The sequence below is a fragment of the Leopardus geoffroyi genome, chromosome A1 (genome assembly GCF_018350155.1).
Source record: "Leopardus geoffroyi isolate Oge1 chromosome A1, O.geoffroyi_Oge1_pat1.0, whole genome shotgun sequence".
NCBI lineage: Eukaryota > Metazoa > Chordata > Mammalia > Carnivora > Felidae > Leopardus > Leopardus geoffroyi.
This window is the reverse complement of record NC_059326.1, coordinates 212,423,446-212,446,222: the sequence shown is the minus strand read 5'-3', so window position 1 is coordinate 212,446,222 and position 22,777 is coordinate 212,423,446. Positions and strand designations below refer to the sequence as shown.

General features: G+C 41.5%; 1 protein-coding gene across 2 annotated transcripts in view; it reads right to left on the bottom strand.

Annotated features, from left to right (window-relative positions):
- ADAMTS12 (ADAM metallopeptidase with thrombospondin type 1 motif 12) overlaps window positions 1-22,777 on the bottom strand; it is a 336,805-nt gene that overhangs the window by 12,944 nt on the left and 301,084 nt on the right. Inside the window, exons 20-22 of one of the 2 annotated variants that reach the window (XM_045440815.1) lie at window positions 21,364-21,516; window positions 10,264-10,440; window positions 5,969-6,112 (exon numbers count right to left, since the gene is read on the bottom strand). In XM_045440815.1, coding sequence (XP_045296771.1) covers window positions 5,969-6,112; window positions 10,264-10,440; window positions 21,364-21,516 — 474 coding nt within the window. The remainder of the gene's footprint in view (window positions 1-5,968; window positions 6,113-10,263; window positions 10,441-21,363; window positions 21,517-22,777) is intronic. The other variant, XM_045440822.1, reaches the window with a different exon arrangement.

Here is a 22,777-nt window from a genome sequence, read left to right as displayed (position 1 = left end):
GGGTCTGATGGAACAAGGCTGGGCTGGTCCAGGGTGCTGAAGTCCTGCTGGCCCTCTTGTCCAGGGCAGATAAAGATGGAAGAACTAATTCCAAGCCAAGCACAAAAATGAGCAGACAGGTCACTGTCCATGCATTAATTCGTCAATTAAAATGACTTGTGATAAAGAAGATGCATGAATTTGTGTTGGTACTTAATTGGAGGATTAAGCAGGAAGCATGGTTACTGATTTGGGTTTTGTTAATTGTGGTAATGTGGTCAGTTTGGGGTTTTAGAGAGAAGGTACACCTCTTTTAATGCTGAGTTCCACTTCTTTGGAACCAGTGATAATAAGGAATCTTTGTGTAGAACTGAGAACCCCAAAATAAGGATGCGGCTTAGCTCCCAGCTAAGGCTACTGAGTAACTGAATTGACCATACCCTAAGGTGAACTGCACACGAGTCTCATTCAGTCCTGGATGCCTTATCCAATCAGAGCCCAAGGGTTCTCTTCAGCTTAAGCTGGCCTGTTTGGAAATGTTGACTCCCAGGGCTTAGCAGATGATCAGCAAAGACTCACTCTGTGTGAAGCTATAAAACTCTGTTGTTGCTACCACTCAACCAACATAGATGGATTGGAGAAATATGAAAAGGAGGAACCATTAGATGTTTCAAAACTAATGCAAGCATCTTCACTGAATAGTTTTCTTACACTTACTACTAATATATGGTAGTCACAGTTCTAAGTGCACAGGAATATCCTCGAGTTCAGTCCTGGTAGCAACCATGTAAAGTAAGATTATTATTATTAGTATTATTTTTTTTTTGGCTTTTGCTAACATAGAAACAGGTCCACCTCTCTTCTGACTTTCCTTTCTCTTACAGAATTTAATGGGCATGGAGACTCACGTTCTTCAGATTTGGAAATTTTTCTTGTATTAATTCTTTGATTGCCTCATTTCTATTCCATCTCTATTCTCCCTTTCTGGAATCTTATTTCAATGTCATACCTCCCAGTCTGATCCTCTAATTTTCTCATCTTTTATTTATTTTTTATTGCATTTTCTTTTTGTCTTTTCTTGAGAGATTTCTTCACATTATGTCTCCAACCCTTCTACTTACTTTTTTACCTTTGCTATTATAAAAATACTTAAGATCTCTTTATATTCTCTGAGTATTCCTTTTATATTGCTGCAATAGGAAGCTAGGTCATGGGTGTAGTCTCCTATTTCTCTGAAGAAATTAATTATAGTTTTTTGGGGGGAAGTTTGATGTTCTTTTCAAGGTCTCTGTTCCTTGGAGTTTCTTTTGTTCCATATGTTATTTTGTCCTTGGTGTGGTGTAATAGATTTTCTTAAATGTCCAGTAATCCTAGCCTATCTACTTAAGATGAGGTACCTATGAGCTGACTGGAAGTTCCACGGATGGCAGTTATTGTGAAGTGGTTTTATATAAGGTGATCAGGAGGAGATCTATTATGTGAAATTTTTTTTTTTTCTCTTGAGGCCAACCCAGTCCCTTGCCTTTGTGGAGCTCTGTTAGGGAAAGGAGGACACTATTTACTGAGTGTATTTTCACGTAACCATTGGTGAGATGAGCTCTTTTGTTCCCACCAACTGTGACTGATTCCAAGGTCTCTCTTGGTTTACTTCTCCAGCAAGAAGACCTCCAGGCTATGGTCAGGAAGTAGGAAAGCTCTAAAGATCCAACTGTCTCTCTTACAAACTTTCAACCAACTCTCCATTTTCCCCTACCTTCACTGCTGCCTCAGAAGCTGCCTGGAAAATTTCTGTGCTATAGACAGTTTTTAGCTTTCTATGGCATGCAAAGTCAACTATATGTTTGCCTATCTGGTTCTAGCTTCCAAAATTTTATTGATTCCTTCTCTGATATTGTCTTCTATCCTCTGGTCTTTGTGGATTTGAGGCGTTTTTAATTTTTTATCTCTTCTATTTAATGCAGTTTGGGGAAGAGAGGCAAATGTGTATGTTCAATCCATCCACATGTGTTCCCTGGGCTCCGTAATTCGTGTTTTTCACTTGATAATAGATCTCAGACGTCAAGAGTAATTCCAAACCTGGCTTGGTAGGTGTTAGCCACCTTTCAAGCCCCCTATTCTTTGATATGCGCAACTGATGAATTTTTGACAAATGGCTCTTCCAAGGAAACTTTAACTCATGTCCACCTCCAAAATGCAGTAACCTCTAACTCCCTTTTTTTTTTTTTTTTTTTTTTTTTAATTTTTTTTCAACGTTTATTTATTTTTGGGACAGAGAGAGACAGAGCATGAACGGGGGAGGGGCAGAGAGAGAGGGAGACACAGAATCGGAAACAGGCTCCAGGCTCTGAGCCATCAGCCCAGAGCCTGACGCGGAGCTCGAACTCACTGGACCGCGAGATCGTGACCTGGCTGAAGTCGGACGCTTAACCGACTGCGCCACCCAGGCGCCCCTCTAACTCCCTTTAAAGAAACTTTGAGGGGCATCTGGGTGGCTCAGTCAGTTAAGTGTCTGACTTCGGCTCTGGTCATGATCTCACAGTTTCTGAGTTCAAGCCCCACATCAGGCTCTGTGCTGACAGCTCAGAGCCTGGAGCCTGTTTCAGATTCTGTGTCTCCCTCTCTCTCTGACCCTCCCCCATTCATACTCTGTTTCTTTCTGTCTCAAAAATAAAAATAAACATTAAAAAAATTTTTTTAAAAAATAAAGAAACTTTGAATTTCTATTGTTAGGAATTTTTACAACTCAGAAATATAGGTCTACCTCATTCTTAAAAGGGCTGTACTCTAATAAATTAATAGACTGACCAGTTCTTCTCTCAAAGGATATTAGGTTATTTTTAGGAATTGCTGTTACAAACAACATGGAAACGAACATCTTTATCATCATCTAGGATTACGTTTGATGGAATATTTGTGGGCTAAATTACTACAGGTAAAACTGCTGTGTCAGTCTATGTAGTTTAAATTTCTTGGGGCGCCTGGGTGGCGCAGTCGGTTAAGCGTCCGACTTCAGCCAGGTCACGATCTCGCGGTCCGTGAGTTCGAGCCCCGCATCAGGCTCTGGGCTGATGGCTCGGAGCCTGGAGCCTGTTTCCGATTCTGTGTCTCCCTCTCTCTCTGCCCCTCCCCGGTTCATGCTCTGTCTCTCTCTGTCCCAAAAATAAATAAACGTTGAAAAAAAAAATTAAAAAAAAAATTTCTCATTGATTTTAATACTTTCTGTTCTAACTCCAGACACATTATTATAAAAAAAATGTGCTGGAAATTCAACTGAAGAATAACAACCACACAGAACCTCACAATTTACAATTTAGCTTTCTCTGGCATGCTAAGTCAACTATAAGTCTGCCTATCTGCTTCTAGCAGATACTACCTGAGTGCCAAAATGAGAAGCAGACCATATTATAGGCAAATGGAGGGGGGGTAGTTTTGACAATTTTCTTTCCTCACTTAGTTCCCTAAGAACAGGATATACTTCACACATCATTATTATAATATTTACTGGGCTATCATTATCTTTCTTGCCAAAAAGAAACTGTTGAGCTAAATAATAAGGTACAAGAGCCTCAGGGAATTGACAGACTTAATTCGTCCGTAGGGGTGCCTGGGTGGCTCAGTCAGTTGAGCATCTGACTCTTGGTTTTGGCTCAGGTCATGATCTCATGGTTCATGGGTTTGAGCACCACATTGGGCTCTGTGCTGACAGCATGGAAACTGCTTGGGATTCTCTGTTTCCCTCTCTGCCCCTTCCCAGCTTGTGCACTCTCTGTTTCTCAAAAATAAATAAATAAATAAATAAATAAATAAATAAATAAATAAACAAACAAACAAATAAATAAATAGGTATTTAAAAAAAAATGTCCATCTGTAGTTGTTAATCTTCTATGGGATTTTGTGTTCCTGAATGGGGCCAAAGTTTTAACCTTTTCATAATAGTTCACATGGTATGAATTGTTTTCTTCTAATGGTCACATTTGATTTGATTAGTGATGCTTATATTGTTATATAGGGTTCCAGGGTATTTTTGAAGAGCTTAATCCTGAAACACATATTTATTTGTTGGGTAAAGTCTTTTCAGGTTCTGAAATCAAAGATGGATGAAGAAAATTGGTTTTGGAATAACTGAATTTCTAGTGAACAGGAAATAAAGTCATTTTCCAAGGGAGATGCCAAATGTAAAGTGATTAAATTATATTTACATGAAAAAAAGTAAAATTGTGTGTGACATTTTCTGTTGTTCACATGGCTCATGGGGACAGGGTGAAAGTCAGCTACTGGCCCTGGCACACAGTTTAGCAGGTTGCAAAAACAAAAGCTTGTCCTGACACCAGTATCTTCTTTGGCAATTCATTATGAATCAGTATTAGATGCCAATGAAGATAGGGAATCGATAGAAAATATGATGTGCCCTGTCTACCTACTGAAGTGGTTGACATCATTCTTCTTTGTCTACTGGAAATTTTTTAAGCTATGAATATAATAAAATATGCATTTTTAATTTTTTGCAGGCTAAGTGATTAATGGACAATGTTCCTTTAGCAATAATAAATCGTCTTGTTCTTCCTGGATTTGAGCAGGTATTATCCAGAGACCAGCACAATCTTGAGTTGGATGTACCAGTAGAAGCCTTTTTCAAGAGTACTTGCCAGAGTGTGAATTGATTATAGCTATGCAGGAGCAACTATACAGCAATGAACAGTGAGAATCACTAAGGATATAGCAGCTTAAAAATATCTGGGGGCACTATGTTTGTCAAAATACTGCATTGGCCTGTGTTATAACTATCAAAATATACTTAAACAAGAACAAGTTTTACATTACAAAATATTAACAGTTGAGGGATTTGTATATCAGATCCTCTTGGCTCCCCTTGTTCCCCAGCTGTTGGCCATTGATCTGCCCCAGCTGAGATGGTAACTAACTTCATGAAAGCATAGTCTATTGGCCTGCACCTCCTATGCCCATGCTGTGTGCCTCTCACCTCTTGCTTCTGGGCTTTTCTGGCTGAGACATGCGACATGGTGGGGCCTGCCCAATGCCCACACATTAATAGCCCAAGACAACAGGGGATATTAGCCATCTGAAAGAAGACTTTTTACTCAATCCTAAGAGATAGGAACCAGTAAATCATCTTCTCCCTTCTTGCCCCTGGACAAACTACCCTAAGAGAGTTCATATAGCTAGCTTTTTGAAGGTCTTCTTTTGAGAGCAAACAACCAGTTGTTCCTGACACCAAGCAACAGTCAGTTAGGACAAGTGGTCAGTCTGGTAATGCACCACCTCATATTTGATCCATTCTTTCCCTGTCTCCTTCCTCTTTCCTATCACCCCTGATTTTCTGGTATTGTATTTCCTAATAAAGTGTTAGCTTTGGTCTTAGGACTCTGTTTTCTAGAGAATTCAGGATATGACAAATCAAAGTGCTGGGAGAATCTGTCTGTGGGAGGATTTTCTTTGTTTTCAGGGTCACTGATACAGTTATTTTTATAACAAACAAACTTTGTGACAATAATAAATCTTTCTCTCATTTACAGTTTGTTTGTTTGTCTCTCCATCAAACAGACTGGCCATCTGGCAAACTGATCTGTGAATTGACAAGATCTGAAACTCAGGAAATCAGGCTAAGCCTCCAGCTTCAGGGCATTAACAACTCCTGTTTGCTTCAGGAAAAGCCACAGGATCCAAGGTATTGAGACCCAAAACTGCTTTTCTTTGGGCTTTGTGCCTCTGAGATCATGTTGGTATTTGATCTGCTTTCTATTGAATGCATTTGAAGTTTTCTCTTCAAGACAGTAAACATTGACCACATGTCAGCAAGGATCAACTTTCAGCAGATTTAGAGGAATTAATGGCAGAAGAGCACTGGAACTAAATCAATGGATTTGCTGAACATTTTCCATGAATATATATTACCTTGTAAATCAAAAGAAAAGAAACACTATTTCTTAAAAGACTAAAATAAATTGAAGAGACTATAACCGGCTCTTACCAGGTCCCAGTTCCCAGTGGCCCAGTGACAACAAGGATGGCTGTTGCAGGGTGCAGTGGATGTGGGCCTTTTCGTCCAGTCACAGAGACCTCCTAGACAAATCACTCCTCTCTCCTGAACTCCACCTCCACAGGACCTGGAACACTGATATATCACAGGGACGAGGTTAGGTAAAGATCGCATGGTGACATTTTCAATGATAAGAGAAGACCTTTTTATTATCATTTGTGTTGCGTACAGGATTGTTAAGAATATTAGTATATATATTGGAATCCGCAACATATATGTCAGGTTCCTCACAGTGACCAAATGGCAGTGGTGAAACAAAACTTAGAGAAAGGAGATTGAAAAAGGACATTCTAAGGATATGAGGAGGAGAAAAAAAATCAGAAGATGCCAAATAGTTCGATGGAAAACAGTATGCCAAACAAAAGGGATATTGGTTAAAAACCTAAATGAGAGGTCATGGCAGAATGGACATAATGTTATTTGCATTTTGCCTTCTGGCACAAGTATCTATAAACCAAAATGTAAAATGTAGATGTTTTTCTTGTGACTAGTTCTGACAGTCCAAACAGGGACACATTTGCAATACGATTATGTTAATCTCCTCTTACGATGGGATTCAGTCTTCCTTACCCACTACATAGAACTTTAGAACTAAATATGTCCATATCCAGAATAGGGAAATTGATGGGTTTGCCCAGGGCTCTGATGCATTGGCTGTTATGCTCACAAGATAAATTTGAGACGACAGGCTGGATTCCTAAAGGGATACAACTCTAAAATGTGTCAGGTTTTTGCTCACTAGTATAATGTTATAAGATCTATTGTCTCATTTTCATAAGGTTTCTAGGAGGAAATTACATAATCCACCAAGAATCTTTGAAAAATACTTTGAGGGGCACCTGGATGGCTCAGTCAGTTAAGTGTCCAACTCTTGGTTTCAATTCAGGTCATGATCTTGTGGTTCATGATTTCAAGCCCTGTGTCAGGCTCTGCACTGACAGTGCAAAGCCTGCTTGGGATTCTCTCTCTCCCTTTCTCTCTCTGCTCCTACCTCACTTCTGCATGAGCTCTCTCTCTCAAAATAAAGAAATAAACCTTTAAAAAAAAGTACTTTGAGGGATGCCTGGATGGCTCAGTCAGTGAAACACCTGACTCTTGATTTCAGCTCAGGTCCTGATCTCATGGTTTGGTTGGTGAGATTGAGCCCCACGTCAGGCTCTGCACTGACAGCATGGACCTTGCTTGGGATTCTCTCTCTGCCCCTCCCCTGCTCTCTCGCTCTCCCTCTTTTTCTCTCAAAAATAAATAAACATGAAAAAAAAATTTTTTAAAGAACCTTGAAAAATCTTTATTGTATGGTAACAACAACAACAAAATAATTATGGTTGCCAACATCTCTCCCATTATATCAGGCATGACATATGTGGTGGTACCATAGGAAACAGGGTAATTACATATAATTAACCCTTTCTGTTCAATAAAAGAACTAAGCTATTGATTTCATGGTATTCCAACTTTGAGAGTCAACATGGATTTTTCCAATTTATTCTATCTCTTTTTAATCCTATCTGAGGAGAGAAGGGAGGGATTCCCCCATTGGAGATCATTCTACCTACACATGTACATATAGATTCAGGGCCACCTGGCCAAGTAATATCTAGGAAAGGAGATGAAGAAAGTGTAAACCAGTGATTCTCCAAGTGTGGTCTCCAGACCAGCAACTTCAGCATCTTCTAGATACTTGTTAGAAATGAAGAATTCAGGCTCCACCCCAGACCTCCAAACTAGACACTCTGGGAATGGGGTCCAGCCATCTGCGTATTAAGAAACCCCCAGGTGATTCTGAAGTGAGCTAAAGTTTGAGAACCTCTGGTGTAGGGACATTCCAACAGCTGAAATGCCTCTTCCATGCAGGCAGTATGGGCTGGCTGACATACCAAAGGGGCCCACAGTCTCATGATGGCAGTCTGCTAGAGAGTGTGTATAGACAAGGCAGCATCATGCATCAGGGAAAGCACCTAAGGGTGCTCAGACCCTCAAAAGCTCAAGAGAAATATTTTTGCATTTCCATGTCCTCTGCTTCCTCAGAGGGAAGTCTTCCAACAGTGTGGCTTACTCAGAACAGAATACTACTTTAGAAAGGAGGGTTTGGGGAGACCTTCAGGGAACAGTGCCTGATTAGGGCTCCCAGAAGCTACTGAGGAAGCATAAAGAATACATCTTTTTCATAACCAGAAAGCAGATCTGATTGCTCATCTTTAAAAACCTGCCGATGCCATTTCTCTGACAAGGCGATCTAGGCTCCCCTGCAAATTCCTGGATTCTGAAAGCTGTATAATGATTCTGAAGGCTCATTATACGTGGAAGTCTTAGAGGCCTCAGTCCAGAGCATGGGAGTAGCAGGCACTTTATATGCCCCAGAGCTGAGCAGGTAAGGAGGAGAAAGAGGGGACAGTAGTGGCTGCTGCCCTCCCACCCCCCCCCCCCCCCGCGACCAAACACCAGGTATTGGCCCAGAGCCTCAGGAATAAGTATGGCTGCTTGACATTGTAGGCAGTAAGTAGCTGTAGGGGGCTCAGTCTTCTGTAAGCTTTGACTCTAACTCTGTGTTCTACAGTTGTAATTCACTACCTTCCTTTCCAGGGCACGTGGAAGGTTTGGTTTCCTCCAAAATAGTTATTGATTCACTCTTCCTCCTTAGTTTACTCTTTGTTCAGTGCTTATTGAATTAATGTCTATGGTAGAAAGCACACTGGCACTGGAGTCTACCTTATGCTTAAACAAATACTCCTCCATTTATTTTCTAGTTGTGTGACCTCATATAAGTTTCTTAACCTCCAAGTCTCAATTTCTTCATCTATAAAATGGAATTAATAAAGCCTACCATTCAGATTGTTGTGAAAATTAAACCAAGTATTGGGAATGCAAACTGGTGCAGCCACTCTGGAAAACAGTGTGGAGGTTCCTCAAAAAATTAAAAATAGATCTACCCTATGACCCAACAACAGCACTGCTAGGAATTTACCCAAGGGATACAGGAGTGCTGATGCATAGGGGCAGTTGTACCCCAATGTTTATAGCAGCACTTTCAACAATAGCCAAATTATGGAAAGAGCCTAAATGTCCATCAACTGATGAATGGATAAAGAAATTGTGGTTTACTTACACAATGGAATACTACGTGGCAATGAGAAAGAATGAAATATGGCCTTTTGTAGCAATGTGGATGGAACTGGAGAGTGTTCTGCTAAGTGAAATAAGTCATACAGAGAAAGACAGATATCATATGTTTTCACTCTTATGTGGATCCTGAGAAACTTAACAGAAGACCATGTGGGAGGGGAAGGAAAAAAAAAAGTTAGAGAGGGAGGGAGCAAACCATAAGAGACTCTTAAAAAGTGAGAACAAACTGAGGGTTGATGGGAGTGGGAGGGAGGGGAAAGTGGGTGATGGGCATTGAGAAGGGCACCTGTTGGGATGAGCACTGGGTGTTGTATAGAAAACAATTTGACAATAAATTTCATATTAAAAAAAAAAAGAAAATTAAACAAAGTATGGTAGGTAAAATGCTTAGCCCATAGACACACTCAAAATATGCTGGGTTCCTTTTTTTCTCTTCTTTCTACCATGCATGGGTATGGTTGGGAGTTTTTTGTTTGTTTGTTTTGTTTTGTTTTGTTTTGTTAGCTGTTGAGGTATTTGCATACTGGCGAATAAGATTATTATACTTCACCAAAGAACAGTCACTTTGTTTTCATGTGCTGAAGTAGGACAAAGACCCAGTAGAGCCTGGGCCCTCACAAAACAGAGGACATACAGACAGGCACAAGCACACTTCCTTTTATTTGTGTAAACAATGATCTGGGCATTCAACTGAGAAGTGGAACTCTAAAATAAACTGTGTGTGGGAAGGACCTGACCAATACCCCCAGTTCAATTGCAGAGGCCTAGGAGAGAGGCATGTGAGGCTCTGCCCTAAATGACTTTCATCAGAGTGGTCCATGTACATTTCCCCAACATGAATCTCAACTCCCCAGTATGTCCACTGGGAGACTGGGTTGTAATAAAACACTGAATTATCACGTTTGAAACCACCAATTGTTGTGGCCTGTTGACCTGTTGTTGTTGTTGACCTGTTCAGCCTTCTCCACACAGCATTAGGCCACTGAATGGAGGCCAGTCATTGCCACGATGCACGCGTGGTCTTCCCTGACTTCTAGTCTCACATGGTAACACAGGGATTCACATTTTCCTGGTTGTGTGGATGATGTCTCTGGAGGCCATACCTGGCTCCAGGGCTCCACCTGCCACTCCTCACAGGGCTCCATGTTACAGCTCATGCTCCGCGGGGGAGGAATGCCGGCCAGGAACTGGCAGTGAAATGGCCTCAGGCTCCGGTGGTCCCCGCTGTCCACACATTGAATCTCCCGGATCTGGAAGCCCCCGCTGCAGTTTCTGGAGCACTGCATGGAGAGGGAGAGAAAAGGGGATACTTGAGTCCCTGGTGTCAGGCTTTGGATCCTCCATATCCCAGGGAGTTTCTCAGAGAGCCGTGAAGTTCCAGGGTTCCAGCCATGAAGAAGGATTAAGTCTAGCTCAAGTGTACTGTTTCCCTCACAGGCCCTCTAGAAGGAATCCCTCAAACAGCTCCCAAAGATGGGGCTCCCCATGTCCGAAAACACAGGCATGGCAATGTGAGAACCAGTTCTGTCACTCACTTATTGTGAGATGTTGGGCAAGTCACAGAAAAATTCCGAGCCTCAGGTGTCATATCGATAAACTGGGACAATAACTGTCATCTCACAGCACTGTCGTGAAGGTCACAGACACTGGGGTTAGGTGCCTGCTGGTGCAGTGTGTGCCCCAGTAGGCAGCCATTCCCTCTGGTGTGCATTCATCCGGGGTGAAGGGGAACTCTCGGCCAACCCACACCCATCCGCCCTCAGAATCGTGCTAAAAACCTGTTTTCTCCACGACTCTGAAGGCAAGATGGGTTATGCTTTGTCAGATGAAGGGCCAACATGGGGGAAGTAACTGGAATACCTACTCAGTGGTTTGATTCCCAGAAGTGAGCAAACCCTGGGTTTGTCCCTACCACCCTCCTTCCTCCTGGAGCTAACATCACCTGCCTTCGTCACTGAGAGTTTGCTCAGCACAGGCCCCCTGAAAGCCATTACAAGGCTCTCCTCACTGCCCCCCTCCCCCATGCCCACACCTTGTGTAGCAGCCCTGGCATCCTGCTCAGTCTCAGGTCACTGCAGGGTGCTGACTCCTTAAAATCATGATCAACACTGATGCGCCAGCATCCCCCAAACCAGGGTTTACACAGCCGATTCTGAAGTAGACCTACTCTCTGACCTCTCGGATTTTGGAAGCTATTCCATCCTCCACCTAGATTTTACTTGATCATAACTTGAGCTTCCAAGACTTGGTCTCCAATCTCTTTAGAATGCTAGTGCCAGCCGAATCCCTTCCGTTCATCTTGCCCCCATCTCCTAGTCTCTCCTGATCCTGTCCTTGCCTGGCCTGTCTTGTCACCCTCCACTGTCAGGTAGGGACTGGAGGTAGGAAGGAGGGGAACAGACCCCTGTGCTCCTCAGCCTTTTGCCTCCAACCTCTCTGTGGGTTAACAGTACATCCCCGTGGTCTTTATGTCCTGAATGTTCCTCCCTCTACTCTTTACATTACGTGCTACTGCTCTTCTTTTAGCCCTCAGCTTAGATGTCATCTCCTCAGAGAGGCCCTCCTGGAATGCCTTTATCCGAAGGAGGCTCTCGTTCTTGTAATTTCTCTCAGCTCCTTGTCCATTTCTATCACAGGAACTTGAAATGTGGAACAATTTTTATTCATTCTGTGTGTCCTTTCTCTTACACTCTCACTGCCATGAAATCAGACCCCTATCTGCCCTGGTTCCCACTGTGTCCCAAGCATCTAGCATGGTGCCAGGCACAGAGGGTCTGTACAGATTTGTTGAGTGCATATATGAATTCCGAGGGGGTTTCCAAGTGGGCTAAGGAGACCCTGGTCACTGCAGCGATGAAGAGCACCTTTAATCTCCCCATCCTCCCATCTAGTATCTCATTAGCTTGGCTAAACTTGGCTGAGAAAATACACCAGCGAGAAAGAGAAATTGCTGTAAGGTATCTGGCCCCTCTCTACACAGTGAAAAATGGTGCTCTTTCTGACCATGGTGGAATAGTCATAACTACAGGGCTTGGGATTGTGAAAGAAAATTCCTCAAACTTTCAGTAGAGGTACACCCCAAAGACAGTTCCCCCTTCTTCCGCCACCTGCAGATTGTGCTAAGTCACCTGACTTTGAACCTTGGGCTGTAACAAGGAAAGATGCTGGCCCATGCGACAAGGGACAGACTGAGGCACTAATGCCACCATAAATTGAGTGTCCAACTTCTTAGAGATAAACAATGCTTGCCAGACAGCACCCCTCCCCAAAGAAAAACAAGCCAATAACCTCACTTTCCTGCCATGTAGTGAGTACACAAAGGAAAAAATAACTGTCAATTTGAAATCAGCCACAGAGCAAATGAGGGAGCCTGCTAATAATTTCCACACAAAGAGGTCATTTGTCTGACAAAACAGATTTCTGGGAAATAGCACATGATGAAGTAACAGGATTCTTTATTAGGACAAGGGAGTTTTATAAGACATTAATTATAAAATTGGATTTTATTTTCCTATTTTTCATTTGTTGCTGCAATCTATTATTCCTAATTTAATTTTCAAGCTAGCATTACCCCTTTTGTTAGAGTATTCACATTCAATGGGAAATAAACTTTATTAATATGCTGAAGTAAATAATAAGGGAATCTGAAGTAAATAATAAGGGATCTCACTAAATCTCTGACTTTTCGGTTCCATTTTCAAAACAGCCTCTGATTCAGTTAGCAAGAGAGAAGTGGCAGGATATTAAATCACTCCACTTCTAATGCTGTTTTGCCTTATATGCTGATTGCCAATTATTATATTAATTTTTTTACAGCCTTAGAGGAGGGTAATTTGTATTAATGTTTCCTCACCTGGAGCCTGTAGACTAGACTGAGGACCAGAGTCAGACTAATGAGAACAGAAAGCCTGGCCAACACCTTATTGTGACCAAACAGGCCTGTTTTCTAGTTATGGCATCAATTTAACTAGTGTGATCTGCAGACCAAATAGAATGAAAAATACCCTTAGCTTATAAGAGCCACTGGCAGAGATATGAAATGAAAGCACAATTCTGTGATTCTCCCTTGTGGTGTTTTTGATTTGTGGAGTCATCCTGATACCCTTTCCATGTTGGACTCATACAGAGTGCTCAGTCGAGTATAGAGGAATTAGTGAGCATAGCATTGGGAGGGCAGTAGGTTGCACTCAGGTGTGACCCCGAGAGAAAATAGCCACCTGAGTTCACATGGATTAATCACTTCTCTTCTCTCAGCTTCTGTTTCTCCATCAGTATGGAAAGGAAAATAAACTAGATGATTAAACTATCCCAACATTCTAGAGGGGTATACGTGTACGGGATCGCTGCATTTGTATTCTGTTTTGATTTCAGAATACTTTCTTGCTTTCCAAGCTGAACCAAATACTAAATTTGGATACAATTTTTTCTCCTGTTCCTTTACTTATGCTGAACAGATTCACAAGACCCTTAAGATTAAATAATTCATTCCAAAAATTCTAAGTTGAACAGCATGAAAATTCATCCTTCTATCTCTTTCCCCCCTCTCACCCCAACTTTTCTTCCTCCCAGTTATTGGGCACATCTATGTTTCAGGCTCTGTATTTCTAGCAGGTGGGAAGAGTTACATAAATGAGTAGAAGGAATAATGATTATATTTATATATAAAGATTACCTCATAAGTTGTTCATGATCTAGTGAGGGCACAATGGAGGATATGGTCAGTTTCACCTAAAGAGGTCAGGAAAGGACTAAATAAAGGAGCCAAGTTTTGAGCTGAAGCATATAGGATATGTAGATGCTCGCTCAGCCAGCAAAATAGGGTGGGGGGCATTCAAGGTGGAAAGAATGGCATGTATGGAGGCACAGTGCTATGAAACAACGAAGCTTGTTTGGGAAAAGTGCATTAATCAGAATGCTAGGGTTAAAGAGTGGGAGTGGACAGAGAGAGAGACGGGCAGGGGCCATCATGGAGAGCCTTGTGGTCTGGACATCAATCCTCAACTAGAGTGGTCTTGGGTTCATGTTTTCTGTGGTCCTAAATGCTTCTATTTATTTGCCATTCCTTTATTTTCTTTTTAGGGGATCCTTAATCTAAAATATTCCGGGATGTCAAGAGAAGGTGACAGTTCAGACATATAACATATTATACCAAGAATAAAATAAATGCAGTGATTTTCAGTATATGATGACCTTCCTGCTACTCAACTTTTGCTTTCTGGGGACAAAAAAATCCCTTAAAACATGCAATTCCATGTTTTCACGTTTGCATATCGGACTTTAATATATGTTACTGGGAATATTTTTTATATCAAAGTTGGGGATGGTCTGTATTTAGCAAAAAAGGAGCTCTTCCCCTATTAAATTAATTTCTAAAAATTTAGATGTAAAAAAATGTAGAAGTGTCATGGACAATCTATAAAATCTAATAAACACAAAGGCAAGAAGTAGAATAAGACAAAAAGACTAGCAATATACTTGAAACACAAGACCATAAAGAAAGGCTGACACTTTCTCTTATTTTCCAGCAAGTCAACTACTGCTAAAATAAAATTGCAACGCTCCCTAGGTGGGAAGACAGAACATTCCAAGAAAAATGTAAAACTGTTTCTGATTCATTTCAGAAATAATATCTGTTAGACTTAACCATGAAAAGGGAAGTGCTTGTTCTCAGGAAGCAAATAAAAGGGATGTCAAATCACCAGTTTACAAAACTTCAGAAGGTGCAACCATCAAGATGTTCCGTCGGGCGGTGAATGGAGCTGTGGATGATGCATCGCTCTAGGTGTCAAATGCACCTGAAGGTTTTTCAAGCCCCTTTTGTCACTTCTGCATTTCTTGCATCGCACACTTTTTTTCCTCATACAAATTTTAATGCTCTGAAATTGGCATGTTTCTTACACCTGACGTACATATTTATTGTGTAGTGTTCTCTTTCTTTATGAAAAGCTGTCATAAAATTGATGCATCCCCCAGTGGATGTTTCTTAAAACTGGGAGCATTTGGTAACAGCTGTGTGATCAAACGTTAGTGATTTAAGCACTCTGAGCTTTTGTTGCCTCAGTGGGAATTATAAAGAAGGTCCTGTGCTGGATGAAAATGGAACTGATTATCTAATGCTTTTGTGTAATGTCAGGCACATGGTAGTATTTGGCGAGTGTTAGTGCCCAAGGTAGGTCAAGTTCTTCAAAGTTCATGGACACCAAGCACCTTGTCTGCTTAGTACTAAGGAGTGGACACCTGCTTGAGCCAGTCATTCTGTTGACAGAACTTTCTCCACTGTCACCTGTCCACAGGCCTTGCACCCCAAGTCCAGGAAGCCAGAGGTTAGTAAGCACCTAGGAACCAGTCCTAACTTTTATCTTGAGCTCAGAGTCTGCCCAGGGTTTCATCTAAACAGTCTTTTAAGGGGGCACCTGGGTGGCTCAGTCGGTTGAGGGTCCGACTTTGGCTCAGGTCATGATCTTGCAGTTCATGGCTTCGAGGCCCGCGTCAGGCTCTGTGCTGACAGCTCAGAGCCTGGAGCCTGCTTTGGATTCTGTGTCTCCCTCTCTCTCTGCCCCTCCCCCAGCTCACACTCTGTCCCTCTCTCTCTCTCTCTCAAAAATAAAAATAAACATTAAAAAGAATAAAAAAAAATAAAATAAACCAGTCTTTTACCATTTACAAAGCTGTTTCACTCACATTCTCTTTTTTTTATCCTTGCAACAACTCTATGAGGTAAGTAGAGGCAATATCATCCATGTTATTTCTCAGAGGTGAGAGAAAGAACGTTCCGAGGGTGAATGGCCAGTGTCATCAGTGTCATATGCTCGTCACGCCAGAGCAGGGTTGCCAATCCAGATGTGTCTGATCCACTGCCCAGACCTGCTTCTAGGATTCAGTTCTACAGAACTGTCTTCCCAAGGATGCCTCTGGGACAGACCTGAGGACCACAAGCTTGAATTTGCTTCAGGCAGATCACTACATGAAGCGGAAGCACACCATTCTGAAAGGCTACTTCTAGACATGGTAGAGGGAGAGTCTGAACGTATAGTCTTATTCTACTGTCACACACATGGGGACATGTCCACAGCAGTGGTTTCAGGCTGCTTCAAGGAGCCACACGGTGCAGTAAAACAACCACAAGTCAGACAGCCATCACAAAGGTAGGGGATTGTTGGTGAGTAACCCCAAGGCATCAGGTGTGATACTTGTAGGCTCAGAGCAGGCTGCAGCAGAACTGAAGCCCTTTGAGATTTGAAATGTCTCTGGATTGGAGGTGGGGATTGGGGGGATAATGCAGAATTTCAAGATAAAATTAGAATTCTTCCCTCTGAGAAAGGATCTGTGAAAAGGCAAACCATCAATATAGCAGAATCTAAACGCTCTGGATATTTAAAGGCAAAACAAAGGGTCTACTTTCCTACTGCAGGTTTTATTTATTTTTTTATTATTAATCTAGTTATTTAAATTCAAGTTAGCTAATATACAGTGTAGTACTGGTTTCAGGAGTAGAACCCAGTGATTTATCACTTCCATAGAACATCCAGTGCTCATCCCAAGTGCCCTCCTTAATGCCCATCACCCATTTAGCCCATCCCCCCACCTACTTTCCCTCCAGCAACCCTCAGTTTGTTCTCTGTATTTAAGAGTCTCTTATGGTTTGCCTCACCCTGTTTTTCTTATTTTTCCTTCCCTTCCCCTATGTTCTTCGGTTGTGTTTCTTAAATTCCACACGAGTGAAATGTATGATATTTGTCTTTCTCTGCCTGACTTATTTCACTTAGCATAATACACTCTAGGTCCATCTACACTGTTACAAATGGCAGATTTTATTCTTTTTGATGGGAGAATAGTATTCCAGTGTGTGTGTGTGTGTGTGTGTGTGTGTGTGCGCACGCGCGCACGCGTGCCACATCTTCTTTATCCATTCATCAGTTGATGAGCATTTGGGCTTATTCCATAATTTGGCTATTGTTGATAGTGCTGCTGTAAACATTGGGGTGCATGTACCACTTAGAACAAGGCTTTTTATATCCTTTGGATAAATACCTAATAGTGCAATTGCTGGGTTGTAGGGTAGTTCTATTTTTAATTTTTTGAGGAACCTTTATACTGTTTTCCAGAGTGGCTGCATCAGTTTGCATTCCCACCAGCAGTGTAAGAGGTTCTTCTTTCTCTGCATCCTTGCCAACATCTGTTTTTGCCTGAGTTGTTAATGTTAGCCATTCTGACAGGTGTGAGGTGGTATCTCATTGTGGTTTTGATTTGTATTTCCCTGATGATGAGTGATGTTGAGCATCTTTTCATGTGTCTGTTAGCCACCTGGATGTCTTCTTTGGAGAAGTGTCTATTCATGTCTTCTGTCATATTTCTTTACTTGATTGTTTGGTTTTTGGGTGTTGAATTTGATAAGTTCTTTAAAGATTTTAGATACTAAGCCTTTATCAGATATGTCATTTGCAAATATCTTCTCCCATTCCATCTGTTGCCTGTTAGTTTTGCTGATTATTTCCTTCACTGTGCAGGAGATTTTTCTCTTGATGAGGTCCCACTAGCTCATTTTTGTTTTATTTTCCTTGCCTCTGGAGACATGTCTAGTAAGAAGTTGCTGCAGCCAAGGTCTAAGAAGTTGTTGCCTGTTTTCTCTTGTAGGATTTTGATGGTTTCCTGTCTCACATTTAGGTCTTTCATCCATTTTGAATTTATTTTTGTGTATGGTGTAAGAAAGTGGTCCAGTTTCATTCTTCTGCATGTCGCTGTCCAGTTTTCCGAGCACCATTTGCTAGAGAGACTGTCTTTCTTCCATTGGATAGTCTTTCTTGTTTTGTTGAAAATTGGTAGGCCATACATTGGTGGGTCCATTTCTGGATTCTCTCTTCTGCTCCTTTGATCTATGTGTCTGTTTTTGTGCCAGTACCATATTGTCTTGATGATTACAGCTTTGTAATACAGATTAAAGTCTGGATTTGTGATGCCTCCAGATCTGTTTCTCTTTTTCAACATTGCTTTGGCTATTCAGGGTCTTTACTGGTTCCATGCAAATTTTAGGATTGTTTGTTCTAGCTCTGTGAAGAATGTGGTGTTATTTTGATAAGGATTGCATTGAATGTGTAGATTGCTTTGGGTAGTATTGACATTTTAACAATATTTGTTCTTCCAATTCATAAGCATGGAATGTTTTTCCATTTCTTTGTGTCTTCTTCAAATTCTTTCATAAGCTTTCTATAGTTTTCAGCATACAGATCTTTTACCTCTTTGGTTAGCTTTATTCCTAGGTATCTTATGGTTCTGGTGCAATTGTAAATGGGATAGATTCCTGGATTTCTCTTTCTGTTGCTTCATTACTGGTGTATAGAAATGCAACCAATTTATGTACATTGATTTTATATCCTATGACTTTGCTGAATTCATGTATCAGTTCTAGCAGTTTTTTGGTTGAGTCTTTTGGGTTTTCCATGTAAAGTATCATGTCACCTGTGAAGAGTGAAAGTTTGACTTCTTTGTCAATTTGGATGTTTTTTATTTCTTTTTGTTGTCTAAATGCTGAGGCTAGGACTTCCAGTACTATGTTGGACAACAGTGGTGAGAGTGGACATCCACGCTGTGTTCCTGACCTTGGGGGGAAAGCTCTCAGTTTTTCCTTACTGAGGATGATATTAGCTGTGGGCCTTTCCTATATGGCTTTTATGATGTTGAGGTATGTTCTGTGTATCCCTACTATTTTCTTGAGGGTTTTTATCAAGAAAGCACACTGTATTTTTGTCAAATGCTTTTTCTGCATCTACTGAAAGGATCATATGATTCTTATCTTTTCTTTTTTTAATGTGGTGTATCACATTGATTGATTTGTGAATATTGAACAAGACCTGAAGCCCAGGAATAAATTCCACTTGATTATGGCGAACAATTCCTTTAATGCACTGTTGAATTTGATTTGCTAGCATCTTGTTGAGAATTTTTGCATCCAGTTTCATCAGGGATGTTGGCCTGTGATTCTCCTTTTTAGTGGGGTCTTTGTCTGGTTTTAGAATGCTGACTACATAGAATGAGATTGGGAGCTTTCCTATCATTTCAATTTTTTTTTGGAACAGTTTGAGAAGAATAGGTATTAACTCTTCTTTAAATGTCTAGGGGCGCCTGGGTGGTTCAGTCGGTTGGGCGTCCGACTTCGGCTCAGGTCATGATCTCGCGGTCCATGAGTTAGAGCCCCGCATTGGGCTCTGTGCTGACAGCTCAGAGCCTGGAGCCTGTTTCGGATTCTGTGTCTCCCTCTCTCTCTGACCCTCCCCTGCTCATGCTCTGTCTCTCTCTGTCTCAAAAATGAATAAATGTTAAAAAAAATTTTTTTTTAAAAATAAATGTCTCGTAGAATTCCCATGGGAAGCCATCTGGCCCAGGACTTTTATTTGCTGGGAGATTTTTGATAACTGACTCAATATCTTTGCAGGTTATGGGCCTGCTCAAAATTTCTATTTCTTTCAGTTTGAGTTTTGGTAGTGTGTGAGTGTCTAAGAATTTGTCCATTTTTTCCAGGTTGTCCAGTTTGTTGGCATATAATTTTTCATAGTATTCTCTAATAATTGTTTGTATTTCTGTGGTGTTGGTTGTGATCTTTCCTCTTTCATTTGTGATTTTATCTGTTTGGGTCCTCTCTCTTTTCTTTTTGTTAAGTCTAGCTAGGGGTTTATCAATTTTGTTTATTCTTTCAAAAAGCAGCTTTTAATTTCATTGATTTCTTCTGCTGTTTTTGTGTGTTTGTTTGTTTCCATATTCTTTTTTTCTGATCTACTCTTTATTATTTCTCTTCTTCTGCTGGCTTTGGGCTTTATTTGCTTCTCCTTTTATCACTACTTTAGGTGTAAGATTAGGTTGTGTATTTGGGACCTTTCTTACCTCTTGAGATGGGCCTGCATTGCAATGCATTTTCCTCTTAGGACTGCTTTTGCTGAATCCCACAGGGATACTGTCATGTTTTCATTTTCATTTGCTTTCATGTATTTTTAAATTTCTTCTTTAATTTCCTGGTTAATCCATTCATTCTTTTTTTTTTTTTAAGTTTATTTATTTTGAGAGAGTTGGCATGAGCAGGGGAGTGGCAGAGAGAGAGGGAGAGAGAGAGAGAGAGAGAGAGAGAGAATCCCAAGCAAGCTCTATGCTGACAGCGGGTCTCAAACTCATGAAATTGTGAGATCATGACATGAGCTGAAACCAAGAGTCGGGCACTTAACTGACTGAGCCACCCAGGTACCCCAATCCATTCATTCTTTAGTAGGGTGTTCTTTAACCTCCATGTATTTTAGGACTTTCCAAATTTTTTCTTGTGATTGATTTCAAGTTACACAGTGAAACTCATACCCAAACTTCTGGGTAGTTTTTCTTTTCCCTTCTGTGTCTCAGCTGTCGAGGGAAACTGGCTCCCCAGAGTGAAGATGGGGCCTAAAGAGCATCACAGTGGGGTGGTGTGCTTGGCAAACAGAAGGTACACACACGGCTTACACCTCTGCACCTCCTCCTGCCAATCAGCTATCAACCCCACAACTGTGCAGTGTCATATAGCCTGGGTCTATCCCCCAGGGGCTGGCTCAGCCCCAGGCTAGGTTAGGCCTGGTTAGTGCCCAAAAGCACCAAGGCTAACAAATCCAAAAACCTGATACAGTGTCTCACAAGGGACCATGCAGACAACACAGCAAAATGAGTAACCATAGCCAGATTAGCAGAGGACAGCAAAACCACCTTGCAAAAAGATAGTACAGGAAGTACACTTTGAGAGACCAATGTTTTCCTTGTGTCTAGCCTTCTTGTCATTTGGGTCTGGAAGATTGAAAAGCACATTTGCTTTGTGAGCAGCTGCTGCATCATGACTTAATTATACATGTGATGATGTATCATTGTAATTATAATGGTAAATTTAAGTAACTCAGAAATAATGTTGCATGCTGGACAAGCAATTAATTACACAAATTTAACTTTTTATGCCAGTTTATCTGGGGAGAGCAAAGACAGGCAGCTAAAAACATGTGGTTTAATAAAAACTCTGTACTGGTTCTAAGACTATTGTGTAACTTTGAGTAGGCCTATGGGGATGTCTTTGATTACTCATCCATTTTAGCAAAGAGGGCAGAGGGAGGTAGCAAGAGAGGAAGGGAGGAGAGACACTTACTTCAGCAAATGCTTAGATAAGGCTGTCCCCCTCCAGAACACCACAGAGCCAGATCAATTACCTTGCTCCAGTTCCCCACTTTCCAGCTGGCGCAGGGACGAAGGTGGCATCTCTTGGCAGGGTCAGGCCTCTGAAGGGCAGCACAGTCGGAATCCCTCTGGGTGCTGCATTCCACGCTTCTCCAGTAGGCCCCCAGACCACAGGTGGTGGAGCACTGTGTGGGGAGGGGGACAGACAAGACAGAAGCTGAGGGCCACTTTCTCAGATGTATCTCACAACACTCTGAAGTCCAGTTCTCCACCTTGGATGCTCACCTAAATTCACAGAGCTTTTTAAAAAATATCATTGCTGGGGTCCCACCCTAGACAAATTAATCTGAATTTCCCTGGGTAGGGTCTAGGCATTGGAGTAAAAAAAAAATGTCCCAAGTGATTCTAATAAATAGCCAGTGATGAGAATCCTGGATTAGCAGGTGGATTAGCAAGCCAACGCAAGTGGAAATTTGCTTCTCTTTAAAAATTATCCTGGCATGAATGTCTGGGGGCTGTAGGTAAACTGCCCGCCACATTTCATACCAATGCTGCCGTTCATAGGGGATGTCAGATCCATACATCTGCCTAACACCGCAATGACATTATCTCACTTCCTCTCCCAGACAAACCTGTGGTTACACTGGTATTGTGACAGTGTAGAAAAAAAACCCATGAGGCTTGGAGAGCTGGCTTGACAAGGAAGTAAAGCCTGGGGCTTTCTGCCATACACTGTCTGCTAGAGCAGTTCCTCTCAAACTTTAGTGTCCACAGGCATCACCTGGGACCTTGCTAAATGCAGATTCTGAGTCACTAGGTCTGGGGTGGAGCCGGAGGATGAGAGATCATGTGAAATAGAACGGGGTCACCAGCTGAGGCCACCTCAGATTCTGCATGTCTGCCCGGCTCCCAGGTGATGCCAATGCTGTGAGTCCTCAGACCACGCTTGGGGGTTAGAAAGATGTTACAACTTGGTGCTTTTCACCACTTGCCCTATACGGGTACATACAGCCCATTCCTCACGTGATGTTTTAATTTATTCGTAATTCTTAAATACCTCAAGTATAGCAAGGGATCGCCTTGAAAACTACAGAAGCTTTCTTCTCCATAAGTTCTTTTATTCCATGTGCTTATTAATTCTTTCATACAGTTGATTTTTCTTGCATCCCTTCTCCCCTACCCACCTTCAGAAGGAGGAGCTCTCCAGACACATGTAAAACACAGCTCTGGGCTAATTAAAAAAAAAAACAAAAAACAAAGGATAGAGGTTCCATCTATGACATTTTTGAAGGCTTCTTTTGATGAGTTACAAATAAAAACCAGCCTTACATTTTTCTCTCGCTGCAATTTCATCTTCCACATAATTTCGTGTGTCACTTTTTGCAAGTTCTTGTGTTATACGCATATATAACAACAGATATTCTAGATGGATAACTTTACTATAGC